The 23,289-nt window shown below is 39.9% G+C and overlaps 1 protein-coding gene, 2 long non-coding RNA genes and 1 pseudogene across 4 annotated transcripts; 3 read left to right on the top strand and 1 right to left on the bottom strand.

Annotated features, from left to right (window-relative positions):
- The first annotated feature begins 3,491 nt into the window (after window positions 1-3,491).
- LOC123050484 (uncharacterized) lies at window positions 3,492-8,880 on the top strand. Its single transcript, XR_006423782.1, has 7 exons — window positions 3,492-3,897; window positions 4,694-4,759; window positions 5,029-5,104; window positions 5,261-5,336; window positions 5,432-5,511; window positions 5,987-6,094; window positions 6,190-8,880. It is a non-coding gene; the product is annotated as an uncharacterized lncRNA (long non-coding RNA).
- A 1,779-nt stretch (window positions 8,881-10,659) lies between these two features.
- On the top strand, window positions 10,660-16,475 carry LOC123050476 (uncharacterized). The gene is made up of 3 exons (XR_006423779.1): window positions 10,660-11,675; window positions 15,671-15,848; window positions 16,148-16,475. It is a non-coding gene; the product is annotated as an uncharacterized lncRNA (long non-coding RNA).
- Window positions 12,258-14,317, top strand: LOC123050466 (vegetative cell wall protein gp1). Its single transcript, XM_044473258.1, has 3 exons — window positions 12,258-12,707; window positions 12,779-12,883; window positions 13,984-14,317. Exons 1-3 carry the CDS (start codon window positions 12,271-12,273, stop codon window positions 14,084-14,086), a joined length of 645 nt encoding a protein of 214 aa, XP_044329193.1. The 5' UTR covers window positions 12,258-12,270; the 3' UTR covers window positions 14,087-14,317.
- Window positions 16,476-18,453: 1,978 nt separating the features above from the next.
- LOC123050456 (replication protein A 70 kDa DNA-binding subunit A-like) lies at window positions 18,454-22,182 on the bottom strand (annotated as a pseudogene). Its single transcript, XR_006423776.1, has 11 exons — window positions 21,587-22,182; window positions 21,051-21,220; window positions 20,683-20,955; window positions 20,520-20,613; window positions 20,336-20,445; window positions 20,176-20,254; window positions 19,962-20,097; window positions 19,735-19,892; window positions 19,366-19,660; window positions 18,998-19,258; window positions 18,454-18,923 (listed from the first exon to the last, which is right to left on the bottom strand). The product of XR_006423776.1 is annotated as a replication protein A 70 kDa DNA-binding subunit A-like (transcript).
- Window positions 22,183-23,289: the final 1,107 nt, after the last annotated feature.

The raw sequence follows: 23,289 nt of genomic DNA, 5'->3' as shown, positions 1-23,289 counted from the left end.
ATCTAATCATTTCAGCAAAGCGCTCAAAATCCTCATCATCCTTTTTCTTGGATGGTTTGGGAGGAAAAGGCATGGGTTTCTGAACCCAAGGTTCTCTTTCTTTACCATGTTTCCTAGCAACAAAGTCCTTTTTATCATAACATTGATTCTTTGATTGTGGCTTATCAAGATCAACAACAGGTTCAATTTCTATGTCATTATCATTACTAGGTTGAGCATCATTATGAACATTATCATTAACATTACCACTAGTTTCAGGTTCATTACCAGATTGTGTTTCAGCATCAGAAATAGAAATATCATTTGGATTCTCAGGTGGTTCAATAACAGGTTCGCTAGAAGCATGCAAAGTCCTATCATTTTTCTTTTTCTTCTTTTTAGAAGAACTAGGTACATCTATATTATTTCTCTGAGAATCTTGCTCAATTCTCTTAGGGTGGCCTTCAGGACACAAAGGTTCCTGAGTCATTACCAGTTCTAGTAGCCACTCTAACAACATTATCATTATCTTTACTATTCAATTCATTGAGCAAATCATTTTGAGCTTTAAGTACTTGTTCTACTTGAGTGGTAACCATAGAAGCATGTTTACTAATAAGTTTAAGTTCACCTTTAACATTAGCCACATAATCACCCAAGTGTTCAAGCATATTTGAATTGTATTTCAATTGTCTACCAAAATAAGCATTAAAGTCTTCTTGCTTAGCCATAAATTTATCAAACTCATCTAAGCATGGGCTAGCAAATTTAGTAAATGGGATTTCAACTTTATCATATCTATAGAGAGAATTTACCTTTACTACCTGTGTCGGGTTATCAAGACCATGAGTTTCTTCAATAGGAGAAGGATTTGGATTATATGTTTCTTCAACAGGCGGTAAATTAAGACCATGTATTTCTTCAATAGGAGGTAAATTCTTAACATCTTTAGCTTTAATACCTTTTTCTTTCATAGATTTCTTTGCCTCTTGCATATCTTCAGGACTGAGAAATAGAATACCCCTCTTCTTTGGAGTTGGTTTAGGAATAGGCTCAGGAATTGGCTCTGGAGGTGTCCAATTATTTTCATTTGTCAACATATTGTTTAATAAAATTTCAGCTTCATCCGGTGTTCTTTCCCTGAAAACAGAACCAGCACAACTATCCATGTAATCTCTGGAGGCATCGGTTAGTCCATTATAAAAAATATCAAGTATTTCATTTTTCTTTAGAGGATGATCAGGCAAAGCATTAAGTAATTGGAGAAGCCTCCCCCAAGCTTGTGGGAGACTCTCTTCTTCAATTTGCACAAAATTATATATATCCCTTAAAGCAGCTTGTTTCTTATGAGCAGGGAAATATCTAGCAGAGAAGTAATAAATCATATCCTAGGGACTACGCACACAACCAGGATCAAGAGAATTAAACCATATCTTAGCATCACCCTTTAATGAGAACGGAAATATTTTGAGGATGTAAAAGTAACGAGTTCTCTCATATTTGGTGCACAGGGTGGCTATATTATTTAACTTAGTAAGATGTGCCACAACAGTTTCAGATTCATAACCATGAAAAGGATCAGATTCAACCAAAGTAATTATATCAGGATCAATAGAGAATTCATAATCCTTATCAGTAACACAAATAGGTGAAGTAGCAAAAGCAGGGTCAGGTTTCATTCTAGCACTTAGAGATTGCTTACTCCATTTAGCTAATAACCTTTTTAGTCCATTTCTATTTTTGCAAGCTAAAATAGCGAAAGAAGCTTCTTGATCAAAAACATAACCCTTAGGAATAACAAGTGATTCTTCATCATCACTTTCATCAGTATCATCAGATTCAATATTTTCAATTTCTCTAGCCCTAGCAATTTGTTCATCAAGGAAATCACTAAGTGGCACAGTAGTATCAGGCATAGAGGTAGTTTCATCATAAGTACCTGATACGTCCATTTTGCATCATGCTTTTATATCGATATTTATTGCATTATGGGCTGTTATTACACATTATGTCACAATACTTATGCATATTCTCTCTTATTTTACAAGGTTTACATAAAGAGGGAGAATGTCGGCAGTTGGCATTCTAGGCTGGAAAAGGAGCAAATATTAGAGACCTATTCTGCACAGCTCCAAAAGTCCTGAAACTTCACAGAAGATGTTTTCCAAATATATAAAAAATACTCAGCAGAAGAAACTCACCAGGGGGGCCATACCTTGCCCACGAGGGTGGGGGGCGCGCCCTACCCCCCTGGGCGTGCCCCCTACCTCGTGGGCCCCCTGGTGGCCCTCCGATGGCCATCTTCTGCTATATGGAGTCTTTCGATGTGAAAAAATAAGCCATCTTCTCGGACGAAACTCCGCCGCCACGAGGCGGAACCTTGGCGGAACCAATCTAGGGCTCTGGCGGAGCTGTTCTGCCGGGGAAATTTCCCTCCCGACGGGGGAAATCATCGCCATCGTCATCACCAACGCTCCTCTCATCGGGAGAGGGCAATCTCCATCAATATCTTCATCAGCACCATCTCGTCTCAAAACTCTAGTTCATCTCTTGTATCCAATTCTTATCTCCAAGTCCGGGATTGGTGCTAGTAGGTTGCTAGTAGTGTTAATTACTCCTTATAGTTAATGCTAGTTGGTTTAATTGGTGGAATATCACATGTTTAGATCATACATGCATATTAATACCCCTCTGATTATGAACACTAGTCGTCTACCCGTGCGTTGCACGGGCTAGCATATTTATTGTGGGGTAAAACATAAACTTTCATGAAAGGCAATGCATGGTTATTTATGGTCTCAATGACGTACTCTTGGATATAAAGATTGCTAAATTTTTTCTTTTGAGAAGCTACAATGTTTTTTTATAAATTTATTCCTTGAGATTGAACTTGAAATTAGGATATTTGTTAACCTTAGTAGTTTGCTTGATAGCGATCAATTCTAGGTCTTCTTCAAAAACTTGTTTGGTGAATTGTATGCTACACAATTAGATTTTGCTATGATTTCTGTTTTTTTGCTATGATTTTTTGTGGCCATAATGAATGTACTGTTGGATATAAATATGGGTGCTAAGTATGTTATTTTGAGAAACCATAATTTTTAAATGTTTTTTCTTGAGATTAAAATTAAAAATATTATCATATATCCCTAAACTTACTACTTTGCACGATCAATTCTATAACTCCTTCGAAAACTCCTTGGGTAAATTGTATAATGGACAATTAGATTTTACTATCATCTGTATTTTCTTTTTATGAGTTTCATTTTGTGTAATATACTTTTTTTTTGAATTACTTGACGCAGAACTGGATGTATTTTAACCGTAGTTTATTTGTAGGGAGTTGTGATGTCCATTTAAAATAAAATAGCCAGGAAGATAAAAATAATTATCCTGATTTTCGTTACTCTTTTTTTGTTAGTTACTACTAAAATTGGTCCCATATAGTCAACTGAAATAGAAATTGTATTTTCTGTATGAGTTACACTGTGGCTAATGTCCATTTAGATGTGCGCATTTTTATTAGTTACAGATTTTTGGTAGCATGAGCGGCGGGTTTCGGCGGCCGCGGTCGGCGCTGCCGTCGTGTCTAGTGCGCGCCCCTCTGACCGGCGCCATGAGAGCGGCTTCGCCTGTGGATCTCATGGACAGTGCGTGCATCATTAACCTTCTATAGTCCTCCCCGGCGAATCGCATCACATCGCCGGCCGGAGCGCCGGCCATCTGGCCGTTCCCCTTTGCAGTGTGGTACGCCGTCTCGGCCGAAGCTGCAATCTCCTCCGGCGCCCGCGTTGCTGAGCGGAGTTTCCTCATGCAGCAGCAGCGCCGGCAACTCCTATCCATCTACCAAAGAAAGTGGCATTATCTTATCCATTCAGTATGCATCTTTTCCTCTTTACTGTGCGTTTGCACGAACAGGTGCATATCTCCCTTTGCCTTACCATCTCCTCTTTGTATTAAATAAATTTGAGCAGCTTATGTTTGCATCTTGCTGTAAAGTGTACTTGAGAGACGATGGTAGAGGAGCCATCAAGGAAATTGCTGGCAGATGCAGCTACGAAATTACTTGTTCCAGTATTTTTTATTATTTGTGAAATTGGATATGACTGGTAGGCTATGTAAGAAAGAAATTTTATAGTAATTGAGAAAATGATCTTGGTTCTTCATTGGCTCTGTAACTTTAGAGCCACGTCCCTAATGCATACATATATAACTGGTATTAATCTTGTCAAATCAGTTGTTAGCCCTTGCTCGCATATTTTTGTTTACCTGTAAATGCAGAGAGAAGTACCTTGCTGACAAATATAATATTTCAGAGATAACCATTTAAAACAATTTTAAAAACAAATTTAAAACAGATAAGGCTGCTATGTCTTTCCAGAAAAAAAGGCTGCTATGTCTGCAACATATTATATTTGGTCATTTAAGAATGTTTGTATTTGTTCTTAACTTCTATTTCTAGTTATTTAAAAAATATCTATAATATATCCTTGTAAACAATGTTTTTTGCAACCTTGTCGGATGGACGCTCTTCATCTGATATAAGTATCCGCAATCCATTTCTGCTGGTAACCCTTGACATTGCAACATAGAGTTGGCCATGTGTGAACACTTGCCTTTCTAAGTAGAGTCCAACCTTTTTGAGAGATTGCCCCTGACTTTTGTTTATTGTCATAGCAAAGCACACTGATATTGGGTATTGTCTCCTTTTCAGAATGAAAGGCCATTTTGAATCACTTGGTGACATAATAATTCGTGGGATGTAAACTTTGTCACCAATGTTAGTACCTGTTATGACCTGGCCTTCGATGAAACGCTTTCCTAGCTGTGTTATTGTTAGTCTTGTCCCATTGCAAAGTCCTGCACTTTGATTGATGTTCCTCATAAGCATTACTGGTAATCCTATTTTCAGCCTCAGTTCATGATCTGGTATTCCAGAAAATGTTAGACTATTTAGAAATTCAGTTGGGTACAACATATCTTCGTCTTCCACCGTAGACATTGCCTTGCATGTTGTATCTGAACTGAGATAGGTTACCTCTTCTCCAGGAATTTGACTCATGATGTAGGTGTTAATCTGGTCAACAGTCTCGTTCCTTGGGCACAGGATCGCTCTTTCCTCTAGGTATGTTCTATCAGTGTACTTGTTGTGTAATTCAGGGCATGTGTTATTAACTATAGATGCTTTTGGGTCATCTCCTTTATTTAAAATAAGGTCTTCTAGGATGCTAACCCAGTCTTCATCATCTATTGTTGCTGTTGTGCCAACGCCGATGTTTAGTATCCAGTTTGCAAATTCAGCTGTCTTTGCTTTCTCTTCTGGACTACCTTCGGATGAATTCAGACGCATATTTTCTGTGAGTCGGTACTCCTCAAAGTTCTTCCATAGGTAGGATCTCTTTATAGATGCCGAAATGATATGTTCCCTTTTCCCCTTTGGTATAACTGGTAGGATTTGTCTGAAGTCACCTCCCAAGACTACTGTCATTCCTCCAAACGGTCTATGCTCGGCATCCTCATTTGTGAATCGAAGTATGTCTCTCAAACTCTTGTCTAGTGCCTCAAAACAGTGCTTGTGTGTCATAGGTGCTTCATCCCATATTATCAGTGAAGTTTTCTTTATTAGTTCCGCGAGAAATGTTCCTTGCTTGATGTTGCATGTCGACTAGTTTGTGATTTTGAGCGGAATGTGAAATCTTGAATGAGCTGTTCTTCCACCCTGTAAAAGAAGTGCTGCTATACCACTTGAAGCTACTGCTAGAACTATTTTTCCTTCGGATCTTAATTTTGTCATGACTGCTTTCCACAGAAATGTCTTTTCAGTTCCACCATGTCGATCAACGAAAATCAGTTTCCCACGACTGCTGCTAACTGATTCTATTATAACATCAAAAGCCATCCTCTGATCTTGATTTAGCTTTTGTAGTAACTCTGTGTGCTCTATTCTTAAAGAATCTTTATCGTAGTTTAGTTCCTCATTTACTAATCTATTATTTATATCTTGAAGAATCGAACTATCTGGTAGTGGCATTCCTGGAAAATCTTTGAGGGACTTACCACCTTTAGCCAATAGGTGTTCGATCTCTGCCAAGAGGAGGCTCTTTATTTGCAATGAGTTGAGTTCTAGGGCCTGAAAATTGAGTATTCTTCTTTGCCGACGTTGGATGTCCTCAGATAGTAACTCCCAGTTTGTTTGCCACAACTTTGCAGGATCAGTCACCTCGCAAAATAAAAGTATTGTGCAGAAAAGTTGGCGCATTTGAGGAGCAGAGGCCCAATGGGATGCTTCCTTGATGCAGTCATCCCACTCCTTGTCGTCATTAAGTAGCCCAAGAGCATAACATGCAGATTTGTATGTTGGATATACAGCCCCATCAACTGTTCGGGTTTCTTCATAGGATCTGCATCCTTTCACGGTATTTAGAAGCATTCTCAAGTAGTATTTTTCACCGCTTGTTGGTTGTGCATAGTAAATCCTGCCTATGGTTTTTTTACCACCACGTCTTTTCCTCCATTCTTTCTCTTTTGCATGCCAAGTCCATTTGGTTGGAAACTGTGCATACGTCAAACTGCGAGCTTCCTCATGCAATTGGTTGGCTGTCATCCATTCTGTGAACATTGTCTTTTCTATGTTAGGCCGAGATATGATTTTATCTAAATCCATCGAGTCTGGGAATACCACAACATGTTCATTTTCTAGGTGAAATTGTAACCTTTCAACCGCAGGCTCTCTATACTGAAGAGGAAACTGAAATATGCGCCATGCGGCTTCACATCCAGAAATGTACCAAGCATCAAGGTATCTCTTGATTTCGTCGTCCCTGTTTGTTAATTTGCCACCTCTTGTTTCTCTTTGTTGCTCTTCTGTTTCTATTAATACAGTTGTTCGATCTTCTCCTTTGTGGATGTATTTGAATAAATACTTTATAGACCTTGATCTGTTGCACCATTCAACATTTATGTGGGCTTGATACTTGACCAGTATGTTTCTATTGTATGGCACAACAAATTTATTGTCTAGCTTCACTCCGTTTTTGTCCACAGTATTGCCATCATCTCGTCTTCTATATACTGGATAGTTATCTTCATCTATTGTAGTTTCAGTGCAAAACCTCTTGGGGAAATGTTTGGCACAACTTTTATCGACTATGCATGGTGATTTTGGGTGTGCTTGACCGCAGGGACCATGTATCATGTAATTTTGCACTGCTTCATACCCATCTGGATCACTATTCTTGTCAGGAATTTCGGCTGATATGATTTTGTCGATCTGGGAAGGACTGGGATCTTTATCATCTGGATGTAGAAACACCAGTATATGTGCATGAGGGAGGCCTCTTTTTTGGAACTCTATCGTGTAGACAACTGCATGCAAGTAAAGAAATTTTAGAAGAAATGATTTTGGACAATCATCTAGGCAATAGTAAATCTGTAGTTGGTTGGTAAACTTACTCGCAATTGTTTGTCCAAAACACTTCTCGTTCTTTATGTCATACATAAGTTCCTTCAGTTTTAACATGAATACTCTGGCAACAATGTCTGGACGATCTTCAGGTTTCTGGCCTGGAATCAGATCCAACATATCCTGTATTTCCGGCCATTTCGGATTGCATGTAAAAGTGATGAAGAGATCAGGATAGCCAGCCCAACGACAAATCGCCATGGCATCTTGGTAGTTTTGCTGCTTATTTCTAGGGCTACCATTATATGTTGAGGGTAGTATGATTCTTTGGCCAACTTGTTCAGTTCGTGTATCTCCATTTTCTATTGCATCATGCAGTCCTTTGTATAGTTCTGTCCTCAGCTTACCTTGGTTTGTCCTGTACCAATTTAGTCTCCATTGTTCAATGCACGTTGCTGCATCAACTAAGAACTGTAGGAACAAACGTCCACTCATTTGCAAGGTTGTTGCTTGGTTAAGACGTTGTTGGATGCGATATGCATAAAACTCCAGTATTGTTACATACTTTCTCTTACACTTGTCGCCTCTCTTTTTTTGATACTCTATTTCTGGTCTGAACCCATCTTCTCCATATGGAAAAAGCAAGGGGTATTGCATTGACATATAGCTTGGGTGCAACTCTGAAATCCTCTGTAACATTCTGTCTTTGGTCTCAATTATTATATCAAATTCATTATTTTCTCCATCTTGTTCCCCGATAATTAGTGCTGCAACTTCTGAGGCAGATGGGAGGTTGTATTGCCGTCCATCTTTTGACCTTTTGTTGATCAATCTTAGTCTTACATCTTTAATTTCTCGGTTTTCGAACCTGTCCCTTGCCATACGAAACGATTTGACTAAAACATTGTGCTCATCTAGCATCTCTAGTAGACCTTTGACAATGTTTTCATCTGGCTTTGTCTTACTCTCCATTGAAGTTGATGCAGTAATCCTGTTACGCACTTCATTTTCTGTGTCATGTATGTACAATTGGGCAAATTTTGGTTTCATCACGTCATCTTTAGGAAGTAAAGTGCCAATCTGATGGTAGTTTTGGCCATTCAAACGGAAAACATATGGTCCAGGTGTCTGCTTATTAATTTCATAGTCAACCTTTCCTCCCATTGAAGTGAACGCGAACATGGAGTTGTACAACCTGATGTTCTGGCGAAAATTGGATGACTCTCCTCTTTCATTGTAACGTAGTAGCTGTCGGAGATACAACGGAGCTTGCTTCAGTGGTGGTAATTTAATTTTCCCTTCCTTGCAGCAGAGACCAAATTTTGGAACTGTGATGTTACGTGTGTTTGTGCTTCTCTCTCCATGCCACATAATGACATTGCAAAATTCACAAACGCAATTTGGTTTTCCAAAATTTGAAACTTGAGTGACATCCTTTGCTATATTTGATACTTCACAGCCATTATTGTCCTTTTCCGTCCTTATTCGTTTCCTTTCCCTTTTCAGCTGGAGTATCTCTTTCCTTTTTCGTCTAGCTTCCTTCGTTGCTGCTCTGATAATATCTGATTGACTATCATTAGATTCTACTGTCGCAAGCTGCGAGGTTCCTTGCTCAGGTATTTGTATTGTTTGATCACCCAATATATTGCTGCATTATATTTTGGTATCATTTGAATAATCCAGGTAAATTAATGTCTATATAATTATTTTTTGGTATTGGGGTAATGAATACCTTCTGTTGTTTTGATTTGGTCCACCGTTACTTCGACGCAAGTTGAGTGCAGCTAGTGAATCCTGAAATGAGGGAAAAAATTGTAACGCTTTGTTTGAGAGCAACAACATGCAGATAGAATTAAGTATATGGAAGTTAGCAGTATTTCCTTTCTGGAGCCAAAGATCTGGCATGTACCCCATGTGATATTTCTCACTGAATATTTAACCTTGACTGTAGAAATTAAAATCTATTCCTCATTGGGAACATCACAAAAAAAATTAAGTACATGCTAGTGAGGACATCTTATAAGCACCTGATTCCTTTTCTGCTGAAGTATTTCTTTCCTTTTCCGTGCAGCATCCTTCATTGCTGCTCTAATGATGTCTGGTTGATTATCATTAGATTGTAGAGTGGCAAGTTTGGAGGTTGCTTTGTCAGGTCTTTCATTGCTGCATTAGATTTTGGTGCCATTTTAATAATCTAGGTAAATTAATGGGTATAAAATTGTTTTTATATTGTGGTAACGAATACCTATTGTTGTTTTTGTCAAGTCCATTGCGAGTTCGACGCATGCTGACTGCAGGTAGTTAATCCTGAAAAATATGAGGGAAAAATGTAAGCATTTTGTCCAAGAACAACAACATGCAAAGAGTATCAAGTATTTTGATAGTTGACCCGTGCACTTGGATGGGCTAGTATCATATTGATAGTCGAAATCCAATCATATTTAACTTTCTTAGAATTTTATTCCTCGTCGGGGTTATCACAAAGTATGTAAGCAGTACATGATAGTGAGGACATCTTGTAAGCACCTTATTTTACTTGTCCGGAAATTCTGAGTTGCTGACGATAATTTTAATGTACACATGTCAGGTACCACATTGTTTTGAAGGATGTTGTCTGGATCAATCAGTTTCCTGGAAATATTCTTGTTCTCCTACTGATAGTATGCCAACAAAGAATTGTAGATCATGTACATGTGTTATTACCTTTTAAGCAGAGGACATACTATATGGTTTGTAATTGGCAAACTAATTTTGATGTTTGTTCATCAATTTCTCTGTAGTTGCAATTAACAAAGCATATGTGATGAGATTACATAGTTGATGCATATAGTAGTGGAAGTTGGTAATGAATACCTGCAAGTACTGGCACACAACCTATCCGCTCCTTACTGCTTGCCGTGTAAGGATTAATTATCGCCTGTACGTGATGTAGGATGAGATCAGAGGTGATGTCTTGCCGGGATGAAGGATGTGATCGGCGGCGATGTCGACGAATTGACTTGATACTATATCTTTCCCTATATATACTAATAAAGCAGCGTTTGCTTCTGGTCGTACATCGTCGACGTTTTTGCATAAAAGTCCCTGTAGTTTTTGCTATTCAACCCGCAGTCTTCGTGATTAGTCAACCGAACCGTACAGGCGATAGAAAAAAAAAGCCATCCTCACGACTCTGCCTCCCGAGTCCCGATCCCATCTCCACCTCCATCGCGCCGCCGCCTCCCGCCTCCTGCGTCGCCCCGCCTGGCGCCGCCGCCTCCCGCCTCCTGCGTCGCCCCGCCTGGCGCCGCCGCCTCCCGCCCCGCCCCGCCCGGCGCCGCCGCCTCCCTCCCCACCCCGCCCCGCCCGGCGCCGCCGTACACCGCCGCCGCGCCTACCCCTGCCTCCTGCACCTGCTACCATGGCACCGCCGGGACTCCTCCCCACTGCTTCCACCTCGACAATGGTTTCCCCAACCCCGCCGGCTTCGCCACCGGCCACTCCTTCATCCACAATAATCATAGGAGACAGCTACACGGGCGAGCCTACGAGCAAGACCTCGACGACGCTGGCGGTGGAAGACCACGGATGTGAGGGCGCTTGGAAGGCCGCGGTGCCGCGATTAAGTCATGAGGACCGCGGCGGCAGCAGTCAAAATCTTCATGAAGTCTCTCCGCTTACCCTCCCTCGGTCTGATTTCTCTCCAATCTTTGAATCCCCTCAGTTTGAACTAATGCCATGTATTTTCTGAACAGTTAGTAAATCATTTGTCAGTTGAAAGATGGTTGATGCACCAAAAAAGATTGTATTGATTCAATCTGGAAAAGTCAAGATCACAATAGCTTTCAGAACAATTAGTGAATCATTTGTCAGTTGAAAGATGGTTGATGCACCAAAAAAGATTGTATTGATTCAATCTGGAAAAGTCAAGATCACAATAGCAATTACATATGCATTTGTTGGGCCAAAAGTAGCAGTTACATATGCATTTGTTGGGCCAAAAGTAGCAGTTACATATGCATTTAGTTAATCTTTTGGCCTATCACCGTTTCATGCATTTTTTGTGGACTTTCATTTGACCTTGAGTGTTGACTTGCTTTTCTGTTGCTAACAATGTCCGGCTTGCCGAATGTACTTGCTTATCCTTGTACTGGAGTACCATTATTCACCATATACACACTTTCCAATTCTGTCTGTTTACTATCTAGGAGTCAGACCATGGCTGCACGGAGCAGGTCCACCCACTAGGGGCTGGCCGCCGTGTCCGCCATGAGGATTCCTGCACTAAGCCTTGCCGGCGTTCCCGGCCACCAAGGTACTTCTACTTATGTGTCTCTATAAGATTCCTGCATATGTTTTTGTGCATTCCACTTAATGCATTGTTAGCTCTATGTTACACTTCTTTTAGGTACTTCCTGCTCCAGGATTTTCTTTGTGCGAAAATCAATATACATAGGCATATTTGCTCATGAAACTGCTCTGGTTTTTCTTTTAGAGTTTACTCCCATTTACTTGTGTCGTTCTACAATAATAACAGAATTGATATCGATTAAACTTCTTTGAGTATCTTGAAATTTAATGATTTCCCATGGAATATGAAGTTTGAGAATGACACCTGCTGAGCTGAAAATAATCTAGCGAGCAATAGTATAATGAATAGTTATTACCGTATCGGCATCACATTGCTCATGGGTGAATAACACAACAATAAACTAGAAAAATGGAAATGCTCTGTTTGGTTTGGGTACCATTCAGGAAAGTAGTTAACAGAGATAGACTATTTGACAGTTGCAGAGTGACACCACCACCACATATGAAGCAGAGAGTTTGTAAAGAGACACTAATAATCATCTGGAGTAAATCTGGGAGTGGTTTTAGAAAAACTGGTTGAAATGGTTTGGTTTTTTATTATGAGCTTGACTGGTTTAGGTTTTATTGGGCTGAGGCTTTCTTTAGTTCGGTTTGGTTTGGGTTTGGAGAGAAACCAGTTTGGGTTAGTTGGTTATGGGCTGAAACCGTTTGATGTATTATGGGCTATAAACTGTGGGTACAACCCGGTTCTCTGTATGGGTTCATTGCCTTCGACTGCTCCCCAACCCACGCGCCGCCCGTCTTCGCCCTCGCCGCCGCCCGCACGCCCCCCTGTCTCTTCCCCCTCGCCGTCCCTTCCTTGCGCCACCGCCTCGCCGTCCCCCTCCGGCGCCGCCCCCTCCTTGGGACAGAAGATCCAGCATGAGCTACCCCGAGCTGGCCCTCCCATCGTTGCCGCCGCCCCTCCTCGTCCGTTAGGGTTGAGGTCGCCGGGCCGTCTCCGCCGCGCCACCTTCCCTCCGTCGGCAGCCGACAGGTACCTCTCTCTCTCTCTCTCTCTCTCTCTCTCTCTCTCTCTCTCTCTGACCGGCTACTCCTGTTGACCAGGTCCTGCTCCTCCCGTGGCAAGCCGGCAAGGTGCTCTGGCCGCATCGCCGGCAAGGTGCCCCTGCTGGTCCCCTCCTCGTCTGCAACAACAACAGCAGCAACCAGGTCTTTATTCCTCAACAAAGAACCACTTCGATTTGTTCTCTGCATGATTGTACATGTTAGGTTCAGTTTCAGTTTGCGAGAGGCGAGTGACGCTTTGTTGTTTGGCTTTGTCGTGCATGTGGAGCGGTGCTCCGGCGGCGCTCATGCCAAGCGCCGGTTATGAATGTTGCCATCGGTAGTTGCATCCGTGGAGCTTGGCATGTTGCATGATGCACTTTAGTATCAGTGTTCATTAGTGAAATTCTGCACTTTAGTATGATTTTAAGAGTGATTTGGGAAGTATCAGTGTTCAGCATTTTCTTCAGATATCATTGCTTCTGCACTTCCTGTGGCTATTTGGGAAGTATGCCAATTCTGCACTTTAGTGAAATTCTGCCATTTTAAGAGTGATTTGGGAAGTATCAGTGTTCAGTGATGTGCCGTCTTCAGTGGTTATATATTGATAGAGACCTCACTTGATGTTATCATGACCAACTGTGCTTCCGGGGGCTGTTCCAATATTTTGCTTCATGGGTTATATGCATCCATAACATCCTCACTTCAGGTCTCTATCTTCAGTGATGGGACACCTTTGCCGAATCTCTGTGGTTATATATTTTTCTTCTAGCCCAGAATTATTAATTTTAATTCTTGTCAAAATCATGCCTCTATATATAGTGTAGGCATGCATGCTAGACACTCTGGCTTGTATAAAGAACAAGAAAAAGCAAAAACTGCTATAGTGTAGGCATGCATGCTAGACACTGTCGCTAAGCGAAAACACTCTTTTCCGTTAAACTTGAAACCAAGAAAAAGTAAACAAGCGAAAACACTGTCGCTAAGCGAATACAATTTGGTGACAAAACTGCTGGTTTGGCAGATTGCATTATTGGGCAGATTGCATTATAGCAGTGCATTTGTTCTGCTCCACTTGAATTATTCAAGCAATTATCATCTTTGGATGGCTGCTGAGACATGCATTGCTATTCCACAGCTAATTGCAGTGATTTATTCATCTGACTTGAACAACACATATATGCTGTGCATCGCAGTTTCCATTTGATTTCAGTCCTCTACTCAGACCACTAACACCAGTCTTCCTCTCCTTTGCTGTTATGCAGAAATGCCACGTCAAGAACAAGGATATCGGGAAGTTCTTGGATGGTATCTACGTCAGCGACAAGGGCGCCATCAAGGAGGAGTAGAGTGCGAAAACCGTCCTAGAAGCCGTGTTTCGGCCTGCCGTGTTTCATTGTCTTTGTGTCGTCGTCATGATTTTGAACTTTCTCTAGACTGAATTTTGTAGTGGAGTTAATTGTTAGGAATGTGCCATGGACCATGTTATCTTTATTATCCTGCATATTGTCACCGCATGAATCGGTACGACGCTTGACTTGAAAGTATTTGAGGTTAAAACAGGACATGGATGTGCTCTATCGTTAAATGATTTGGTTATGCGTCCACATTGCCCGCCTTGTCTTTTTTAGCTGTTCTAAGAGTTCTTTGTTGCCGATTCAGGCAAGTCTTGGATGTTTCTGCTAAATTATTGTTTGGCATGTCACTGTTAAACTAAAGTTGAATACGGTTATGTATTGGGTTTAAACCCATGGTTATATACTGGGTGTGGACCGGTTTGGGTGGAAAAAATATTGGGTGCAGTTTTGGTTGGGCTGGAAATGGTATTATTTGGTTATGGTTCAGGTTTGGTTTTGAGAGGTACGTGTACGGGTATAGTTTAGTTTTGGTCCAGTTATTAACCCGTTCTCAGATTTAATCTGGAGTGAGACACAATTACTTTCTTGTTTAGTGAAGACGATCTTTTTTGGGGTGTAATATAACTATGGTAGCTTCCTGGAGTGAGAATGCCGAGGCCCTAAAAAACAGCCATCGACACGGAGTTCCTGCCATTAAGGATAAAAAAGCTAGCAGAGAAACAGCTTGGGGAATCACAAGCTTATCTTGCCTTTTGAATGTGCAGCCTGTAACCAGAGAAGCTTGTTCTAATTATCGTATGCTTATTTTCCCCGAGCTGTTTCTCTGCTAGCTATTATTCTCAAGCAACTACCAAACTATGGATAGAAGAAGTCTTAACATGGAGCTATTTCAAAACAAGATGAGGAGAGACTCAAGAATTTAAACAGTAAAATACGAACCTGCACATGATCATATAATGTGCGGATCACAGGCTGGCCAAAGCCTTCTTTCGAGTCTCCTAACATTGCCTGCTTAATTTTCACTACCTGCAAGTACAACTAGCTAGAAATTTCGGTATGCTGCTATGTGCCTTGAGTTTGTAAGTCAAGATCTCTTTGCTTCCAGGAGAGTTTGACCACTCATATCTCTCTTTTTCTTGCCACCTGCACTTAGTAGTTTTTTTTCCTATGATATATATTGTATCATTTTGGTTGCTGAATATGATAGTCGTAGCCCGTCAAAATATTATGATAGCCGATTGATTCTTCTTAAAAGGTATATTGACTGTTGCAAAGTTTACCTGGTCTTCTATTTATATTTTCCAGAATACAGTCCTAGAGATGTTGCTTTATTTGAGTTCTGCTTATTGCATTTATTGGAGCACTTGCAATGGGCACATTGAATGTTTAAATGTTCCTCTTGCTGCTGACCACACTACAGTTCATTATATCTCATTGAGACCTTAATCATCTTCCATGTTTATTAGAAGGTAGCATAGTAGTGGTTGAACCCGATAGTTACCTGAAACCATTGCTTAACACCGAGCCCCTCTACTTTCTAAAAGGTTTCCATTTTGGTTTACTGAATATTTTTTTCCTGCTTGAACTATATCAGTTGGGCAAGTGCTAGAACCCAGGAGCATATGATTTTGCTGCTCATGACATACGCGTCAATATTGCAATCAACTCTGACTGCAATTGTATAGACAAGGGCCTGCATTCTATATGGAAGGTTCGACATTGAAGCTGCTCGCATTGATCTGCAATAGATCTTGACTTCAGCGGAAAATGAGGTATATTGAGCTTAATTTCGCATGGTTACATACAGATAGAACCAGTTGTACAATATATGTTTTTTGTCCTAAAGTACCGCTTCTACTTTTGATTCATGTAATGACTATTCAGTGTATATAGTTCATTCTCTACACCTTTTCTTTTAAAGAAAACACTATTTCTTTGTGTTTATATTTAAGACCTATGTTTTTATTTTAGAGAACACATATGAATTTTTGTTGGACATGAAATGAGCTACCATAACTACTATAATCTATGCATATGGTTTCAGTAGATTTTTTTGGTTTTTTTTTTCGAGATTGACGGGGGCCCAAAAAAACCCACCGCTTGTTATATTCCAACTCGAAGGTGACTTGGCAGTCAGTACAGATACAAGTAAGCGCCCAAAGGCGCAAAAGAAAATTACAGGGGAGAGCAAGAGAAAGCCCAAAACTAGAAGAAAGAAACAAAATGGAGGGGAAGGCTGGCACCAGAACCAAACTGAAACCCCTAGAGACCGACATCTCGGGTGGATTTCACGTGTTGAATTTCACATGGAGCAACTTTGTCCGCGGGTTCTGTACACACTATTTTCATCAGCTTGTGTAGTAGCAACAATATTTTGTGCCACGACATGTAGACGAAACAGAGGGAAAATTTTTATAGAGATAGAAGTTTCACTATTAAAAACACAATAAAAGTGCCCTATGCTCTTTCATCTGACATAAACCATTTCAGATCATATTTGTCTACCAACCAGCATCTATGAATAGCAGTGGTGATATTATAAGGTGGCGGTATTATATATATATATATATATATATATATATATATATATATATATATATATATTCTTAGTTGAGAACTTGGTAGTTAGGGCATGTGGATTACAAATACCACGCCGAGAAAACTTACATGCTCTTATCATTGCAAGTTTCATGGAGGCAGTGCCTTATTCTACATGATGGGAATTCAACGGCATTTTATTGTTTTGTTCTTAAATACTAGCTGGGTGTGCCGTCTATTCACAGATGAAGTAATCTGAACATCTCTTGCAGACAAAACGCTCGGGGAAAGTTCCCAGCCGTGCACCTGTGACCGCTGAAGAGGCATACTATTTTAGAAATGCATGACAGACTGGTCGCGAGATTTGTGTCTAGGATGGAATTACATGATATGTCAAAATGGTGGTCTTTATTATGCAATTTAACTGATCTCTTGTTGCACCTCTCCTTTCCAGAAAAACAATTATTTAATTTTTCAAATTTGATCTTCTGTCTGCATAGTTTGCAAGGGAAATGCATCGGTTCAAAGCATTTTGGAAAATCTAGGTCGACAACCATATACTAAGTGAACTTACTACTGACTGCATTTCCTGTTAACAGAGTTTATTGTTTGATATTTGGGACTCCTAGTTTCTAAGGATAATTCAACCGAGGCAACACACCCGCATATGCACCTTATAGAGATGAGGGCAACCTTATTTGTTTGTTAGACTTGAATGTAAGTGGAGCGTACTGGCATGTGAAGTAGCTTTTGTCAAGTTTTCCGCCCGTTGCAACGCACGGGCATATGTACTAGTTTTACCAAAAGAGAGATAAGTGGATTTTGTTGTGTAGAATTTGTCACGCGTACGTTTAGATCTGAGCAGTTAGTCTTAGCGCTGTATGTCTTATACATGCACGTCTCTGTTCCATACACGTATAGTCTATGTATTTCATTCAAATTTCTATCCGTGTGTTTAACCATCCGTACACGTATAGTCTATGTATTTCATTCATATTTCTATCCGTGTGTTTAACCATCCAGAACTATCTACATGTCTTCATGGAAAAACCAATATTTAGTTCCAATCTAAACTTGAGTCATGATCGGCCACGCATGATAGGGCTAGATGGCAAGACGGAATGCAGTGCGGACTGGAGCATGTACGTCAGAGCTAGGGCGACAGGTAGAATGGGTTATGCCCCAGGCTTAGTGTATGAGAAATCTCTATGTACGCTAGGGTGACAGGTAGAATTGGTTATGCCCCAGGCTTAGTGTATGAGAAATCTCTATATACGCAACACATGTCAAGCTGAAAACTGACTTCAGGAAATCACTGAATTTGCACTCAGAACCTCCTCTGTAAACGTGTGTGCCCAACCAAGCTAGCAAAGCAAACAAATTGATTGATTCTGTAGGGAGGTTAGTCGTACCAAAAATCTATCTGATCCATGTAAAAAAGGGCAGCTGATCAATTCCTCCACCGGCTAGCTTGGGGAGGCTAGCACATATGAAGAGAGCACCCTGATCAATTCCTACCAGAGTTGGCACCTGGTACAAATTTGGCGAACGGGATGGAGAAACTCTACTGCTGTTTCTAATTAAAAGGGATTCACTTACGGAGAGAAATCAGCTGTTTCTAATTAAAAGGGATGCACTTACGGAGAGAAATCAGTTCCTGATGCTGGCGATCAAATGCTACAACAGAATCAAATATGGACTCAACCATGAACCACAAAATTGTTCTTTTAGCTGTCATGCTTTCTTCATATAGCAAGCAACTAAGGTAACTAAGATTGAATTGTTTTAGACTATTCAGAATTACACCAAACATTTACTTCTGAATAATAGAGAGAATAATAACTTGCTAACACAAAGGTATGCCTTTACGTTTATTAAAATTATCTTAAACAATGACGAAGTTCACATAAAGTACAAATGTGATGCTCCCATCTATTGTACTACATCCTAAATTAACGGATCTCCACTAATTAGCGACTTGTCTTTCGAGTCCTTAATACACCAGACTTCTGAATGCCTTTGCTCAGTGATTTTTTATCGACACAACTAAGCCTTGTCTTAGGCCTTGAATCATTGTGCTCCTGATCAACACCGACGCATTTGCGTACAACACGCTTCCTCTTGGGGCTTGATTCCATAGACTTGGACTTGTTTATTTCCTGACTACTTTCAGCTTTTGATTCATCGTCAAGATGTGCAGCACGACCTGTGCTCCGTCTCCTACCCCTTTTAGTCTGGTCAATAGTGAGTTCATCATCCTCTGATTCTTGCTTTATAGTTTTTGAAAGTGATAATTTGTTCACTTGCTCCTGCGAACATTTATACCAGTTAGAGAGGTGTACAACAACTATGAAAGAACATGAAAATGCATCAAGAAACTTACATGGTTATCATTCTGAATTCCTTTCTTCTTAGATCCCTTATCAACACCAGTAAGCCTTATGCTGGTCTTTGAATAATTCTCAGTTCCATCTTTTTCGGAATCTTCGTCTCCAGTAATGCTTATTGTACGCTTTCTTTTGGGGCTAGATTCCTTCAATTTGCATTCATCTTTCTCCTGGCTATCCTCTTCTGATTCTTCATCAGAATGTACAACGCAACATGTGTTCCTAGTCCTAGACTTTTTAGTGCCCTTCGTAGTGTTCTACAAAAACATGACAAATTGAGTTAGTTTCCATAAACATTCATTGTAAAATATGGCATGCACATATACAAAATGTTATGGAGCATCGTAGTACAAATAGACGATACCTGTTCAACATTAACATGTTGTACTGATGAATCTTCTTCAGAGTCCATAAAAAATATTCTATGAACAGTGTAATCTTGGTAACCGTACTTGAAATTATAGTCATTCTGTCTGAACTGAAAAATCAATCTCTGCCCACATATTTTCTGAAATTTTTCTGCCTGCTCATGGATATCACAGTCATCCCTATCTATCAAGAATCTTGCAGATTGCTTAATCAGTTTTTTTGCTTCTGTCTCAAACATGGTGCAAGTTGTTGTTGCAGTATGATCACATATCTCTAGCTTAAGTTTGTACCTAGTAACAAAATGACACATCTGGTAAGTGGAGGATAAATTACTACCTAAAACATGAGATATTATCGAATTTACCTTGGACATGTCTTCTCAGGTTCTTTCTCACATTTTGGACAGTAGAAATGATTCCCTTCTTTTTGTAGTTTTTTGTTACATTTGCCGCATCCTATGTAATACCACTCATCTGATGTATCAATTGACTTAATGGTTGCTTCTGCAGTATAGAACTTTTCCTGTCCATCGTAGGTTAAATTAGCACATAAAACATATGAAAAAAGAATTTAAAAGTTAATCATAAATATCTGTTTTTCAGATTCATATGCAATTTCAGTTATTTCTCTTAGTGTCTTTCTGTTATAGAGCATTTGTTCTTGAATTGTTCCTTGCAAGTGGGCTTCTGGCCCTGTTTCCTCTATGATATCATCTTCCAAGCAATACCTATTTTCGCATGAGGTAAGTATCCATGTACATGACTAAATAGGATTTCTTCATATTATTGCAGAAAAATGGTTGCACCTCGTTTGGAGCTCAGCTGTTTCAGGGATATCCAAATCGATATATACTTTGGTCGCACCTGTAGATGACAGCGAGTACTCTGCAAGCACTTGATATTAAATTTTGAATACAAAAAATACATGCATAACACTACTTACCCTTGATTGATATAAATACAAACCTTTCAGTTTTCTGACAGTTGTTGATGTTACTATGACAACACGTCCCATAGAATCTTCATCAATTTGGTCGACCTTATTACCCCACAGTCTAATATTAACTTTTTGATCCCTGTATATTCCAACAGATATGACTATGAGCAGACATGATATTTTATTCATACAATTTTATTTAAGTGTACTTACTCAATTCTAAGTACAATATCTCGAATCTTGGAAATCCCATGAGTTGTCTCCGTCTCTTCAATATTCCCTATATAACTTGCTACCCCAATGACATCTGCTAAATAAGATGGTGTTAATATGCGGTGAAGATTCAAGTTAATAATTTAAACAAATATAATCATACCGGATAAGTACATCCTCTGGCCATCTCTTGTGGAAAGAACTTCAACACTACAAAACATGAAACTTTGTTCTGCTATTTTGATATTTTAAGTCCCTTAATATCTTGAATTTTTGTTGTGTGCAAGAAGTTAATAATCTTGTCGTCTTCAACTGGACGGAAATTCATGGCAGATGTAACCTTGAAATTTGCTATCATGTAGACTAAACCTTCTTGGATCAATGGCCTGAATTTGTTAACCATATGTTTTATTACCTTGGCATGTATCATAGTGCCCTGAAACATTATAATGCAGCGAGAAGATGCATTGGTATTTAAATCATAGTGACCTATTTATGTTGGAAAAAAAATCCTTTTACCAATAAACTGACCTGTTCATCAAGCAGTATCATGTCAAGGCTAATTAGTTCATTGTTATTGAGGTTAATGGCGTCCCATAGCCTAATTACTCTGACCTTCACTTTCCAGGAATCCTTCCCATTGTTAATCGCATCGAGCATATTGTATGCCATTGTTTCAATTGAAAACAAAAGAATTTGACCTGTAAGCGAACACAATTTTGAAGATTAGAACTTGTTATAGTCTTAGCCAAATCAAAGACTTTATAATCGAAAAGAAAGATTAGTTTGTATGACATAGTAAGTGCAAAGCCTAACAATGTGATTGAACCAACAGAAAAAATAATCATCTAAAAATTGGGTGAAAAGCAACTGAACAGAGGCAACCATCGCACCTAATAGGAGAATCTGACCAATGACGATGTTGACAACGAACAGAATAATCGGAAAGAAAGATTAGTTTGTATGACATAGTAAGTGCAAAGCCTAACAATGTGATTGAACCAACAGAAAAAAATAATCATCTAAAAATTGGGTGAAAAGCAACTGAACAGAGGCAACCGTCGCACCTAATAGGAGAATCTGACCAATGACGATGTTGACAACGAACAGAGCCTCCTTGATTTGAGATGGTCTATGTTAGGCTGCAGGCTTAATTTATAAGCTAGCCTAATGGGCTTAGTTCTGCCCCGAGCCGATCTCCGTGACGTATCCAAAGAGCATACGTGAGAAGATTAGATTTGAAATTGAATACTTAGATTTTTTTTTGAATCCAATCTAGAAAAAAAATCATTGTGAGAAGGGGAACCTGATCCACATGAGGAAAATAATTTTAGTGCGATAACCTCGTTGAGCGTAGGAGATCCACGCCCCAACGTCCTTGCTGCAATTTGAGGTGAGGATAGAAGAGTCCTTGATGCAATTTGAGGTGAGGATAAAAGAGTCCTTGCTGCAATTTGAGGTGAGGAGAGAAGAAATCTGAGAGTTTGTGAGAAAGAGAGAGACGTAATTGAGAGAGGGATCCATGCCCAAATTCCTTGATCCAATTTGAGAGACATGGATCTGGTCATCATGGGGAGATGCGGAGAGACCTGGGAGTTCGAGAGAGAGAGATGGGATTGAGAAAGAGATTATGCGGTCTCATTTTTTGTGAACGGGGCCGGGTCTCTCTTTTTTTGGTAATGGAAGATACGGTGGAGAGCGCTACGGGCCTTTACTCAGAGCGCTATGGGCCTTTTCTTCTGACTCAGCCGTCGAATGATGTTGGGCTTTGTGAATCAGTCTGTTTAATAAGCGAACTTAATTTTTTCAGCCGCAAATTGTATGGGTTAATCTAGACCGTAATAACTCGGTCCCATCATTAGATGTACGGCCCCTATTTTCTAATTAACATGGGAATTATTAGGGAGTCACTAATTAGTATAGGTATAGATGTTTATGCTTTGTGAGTAGTTACTTTTGTTCCTGAGGACATGGGAGAAGTCTTGCTATTAGTAGTTATGTGAATTTGGTATTTGTTCGATATTTTGATGAGATGTATGTTGTCTCTCCTCTAGTGGTGTTATGTGAACGTCGACTACATGACATTTCACCATCATTTGGGCCTAGAGGAAGGCATTGGGGAGTAATAAGTAGATGATGGGTTGCTAGAGTGACAGAAGCTTAAACCCTAGTTTATGCGTTGCTTCGTAAGGGGCTGATTTGGATCCATATGTTTCATGCTATGATTAGGTTTACCTTAATACTTTTGTTGTAGTTGTGGATGCTTGCAATAAAGGTTAATCATAAGTGGGATGCTTGTACAAGTAAGGGCAGCACCCAAGCACCTATCCACTCACATACCAAATTATCAAAGTACCGAATGCGAATCATATGAACGTGATGAAAACTAGCTTGACGATATTCCCATGTGTCCTCGGGAGCGCTTTACATCATATAAGAGTTTGTCCAGACTTGTCCTTTGCTATAAAAGGATTGGGCCATCTTGCTGCATTTTATTTACTTTTGTTACTTGTTGCTCGTTACAAATTATCCTATCACAAAACTATCTGTTACCACTTATTTCAGTACTTGCAGAGAATACCTTGCTGGAAACCGCTTATCATTTCCTTCTGCTCCTCGTTGGGTTCAACACTCTTACTTATCGAAAGGACTACGATAGATCCCCTATACTTGTGGGTCATCAAGACTCTTTTCTGGCGCCGTTGCCGGGGAGTGAAGCGCCTTTGGTAGGTGGAATTTGGTAAGGAAAAATTTATATAGTGTGCTGAAA

Source organism: Triticum aestivum, chromosome 1A (genome assembly GCF_018294505.1).
Source record: "Triticum aestivum cultivar Chinese Spring chromosome 1A, IWGSC CS RefSeq v2.1, whole genome shotgun sequence".
In the NCBI taxonomy this organism is placed as follows: Eukaryota; Viridiplantae; Streptophyta; class Magnoliopsida; order Poales; family Poaceae; genus Triticum; species Triticum aestivum.
The sequence above is the reverse complement of the archived record's forward strand: the minus strand, read 5'-3'. Positions and strand labels throughout refer to the sequence as shown.

Coding starts and splice junctions, on each gene's coding strand:
- LOC123050466 (XM_044473258.1), top strand. CDS start 12,271: ATGAGCTTGACTGGTTTAGGTTTTATTGGGCTGAGGCTTTCTTTAGTT. Junction 12,708..12,778: donor CCTCCGTCGGCAGCCGACAG/GTACCTCTCTCT, acceptor CCTGTTGACCAG/GTCCTGCTCCTCCCGTGGCA. Junction 12,884..13,983: donor ACAACAACAGCAGCAACCAG/GTCTTTATTCCT, acceptor GCTGTTATGCAG/AAATGCCACGTCAAGAACAA.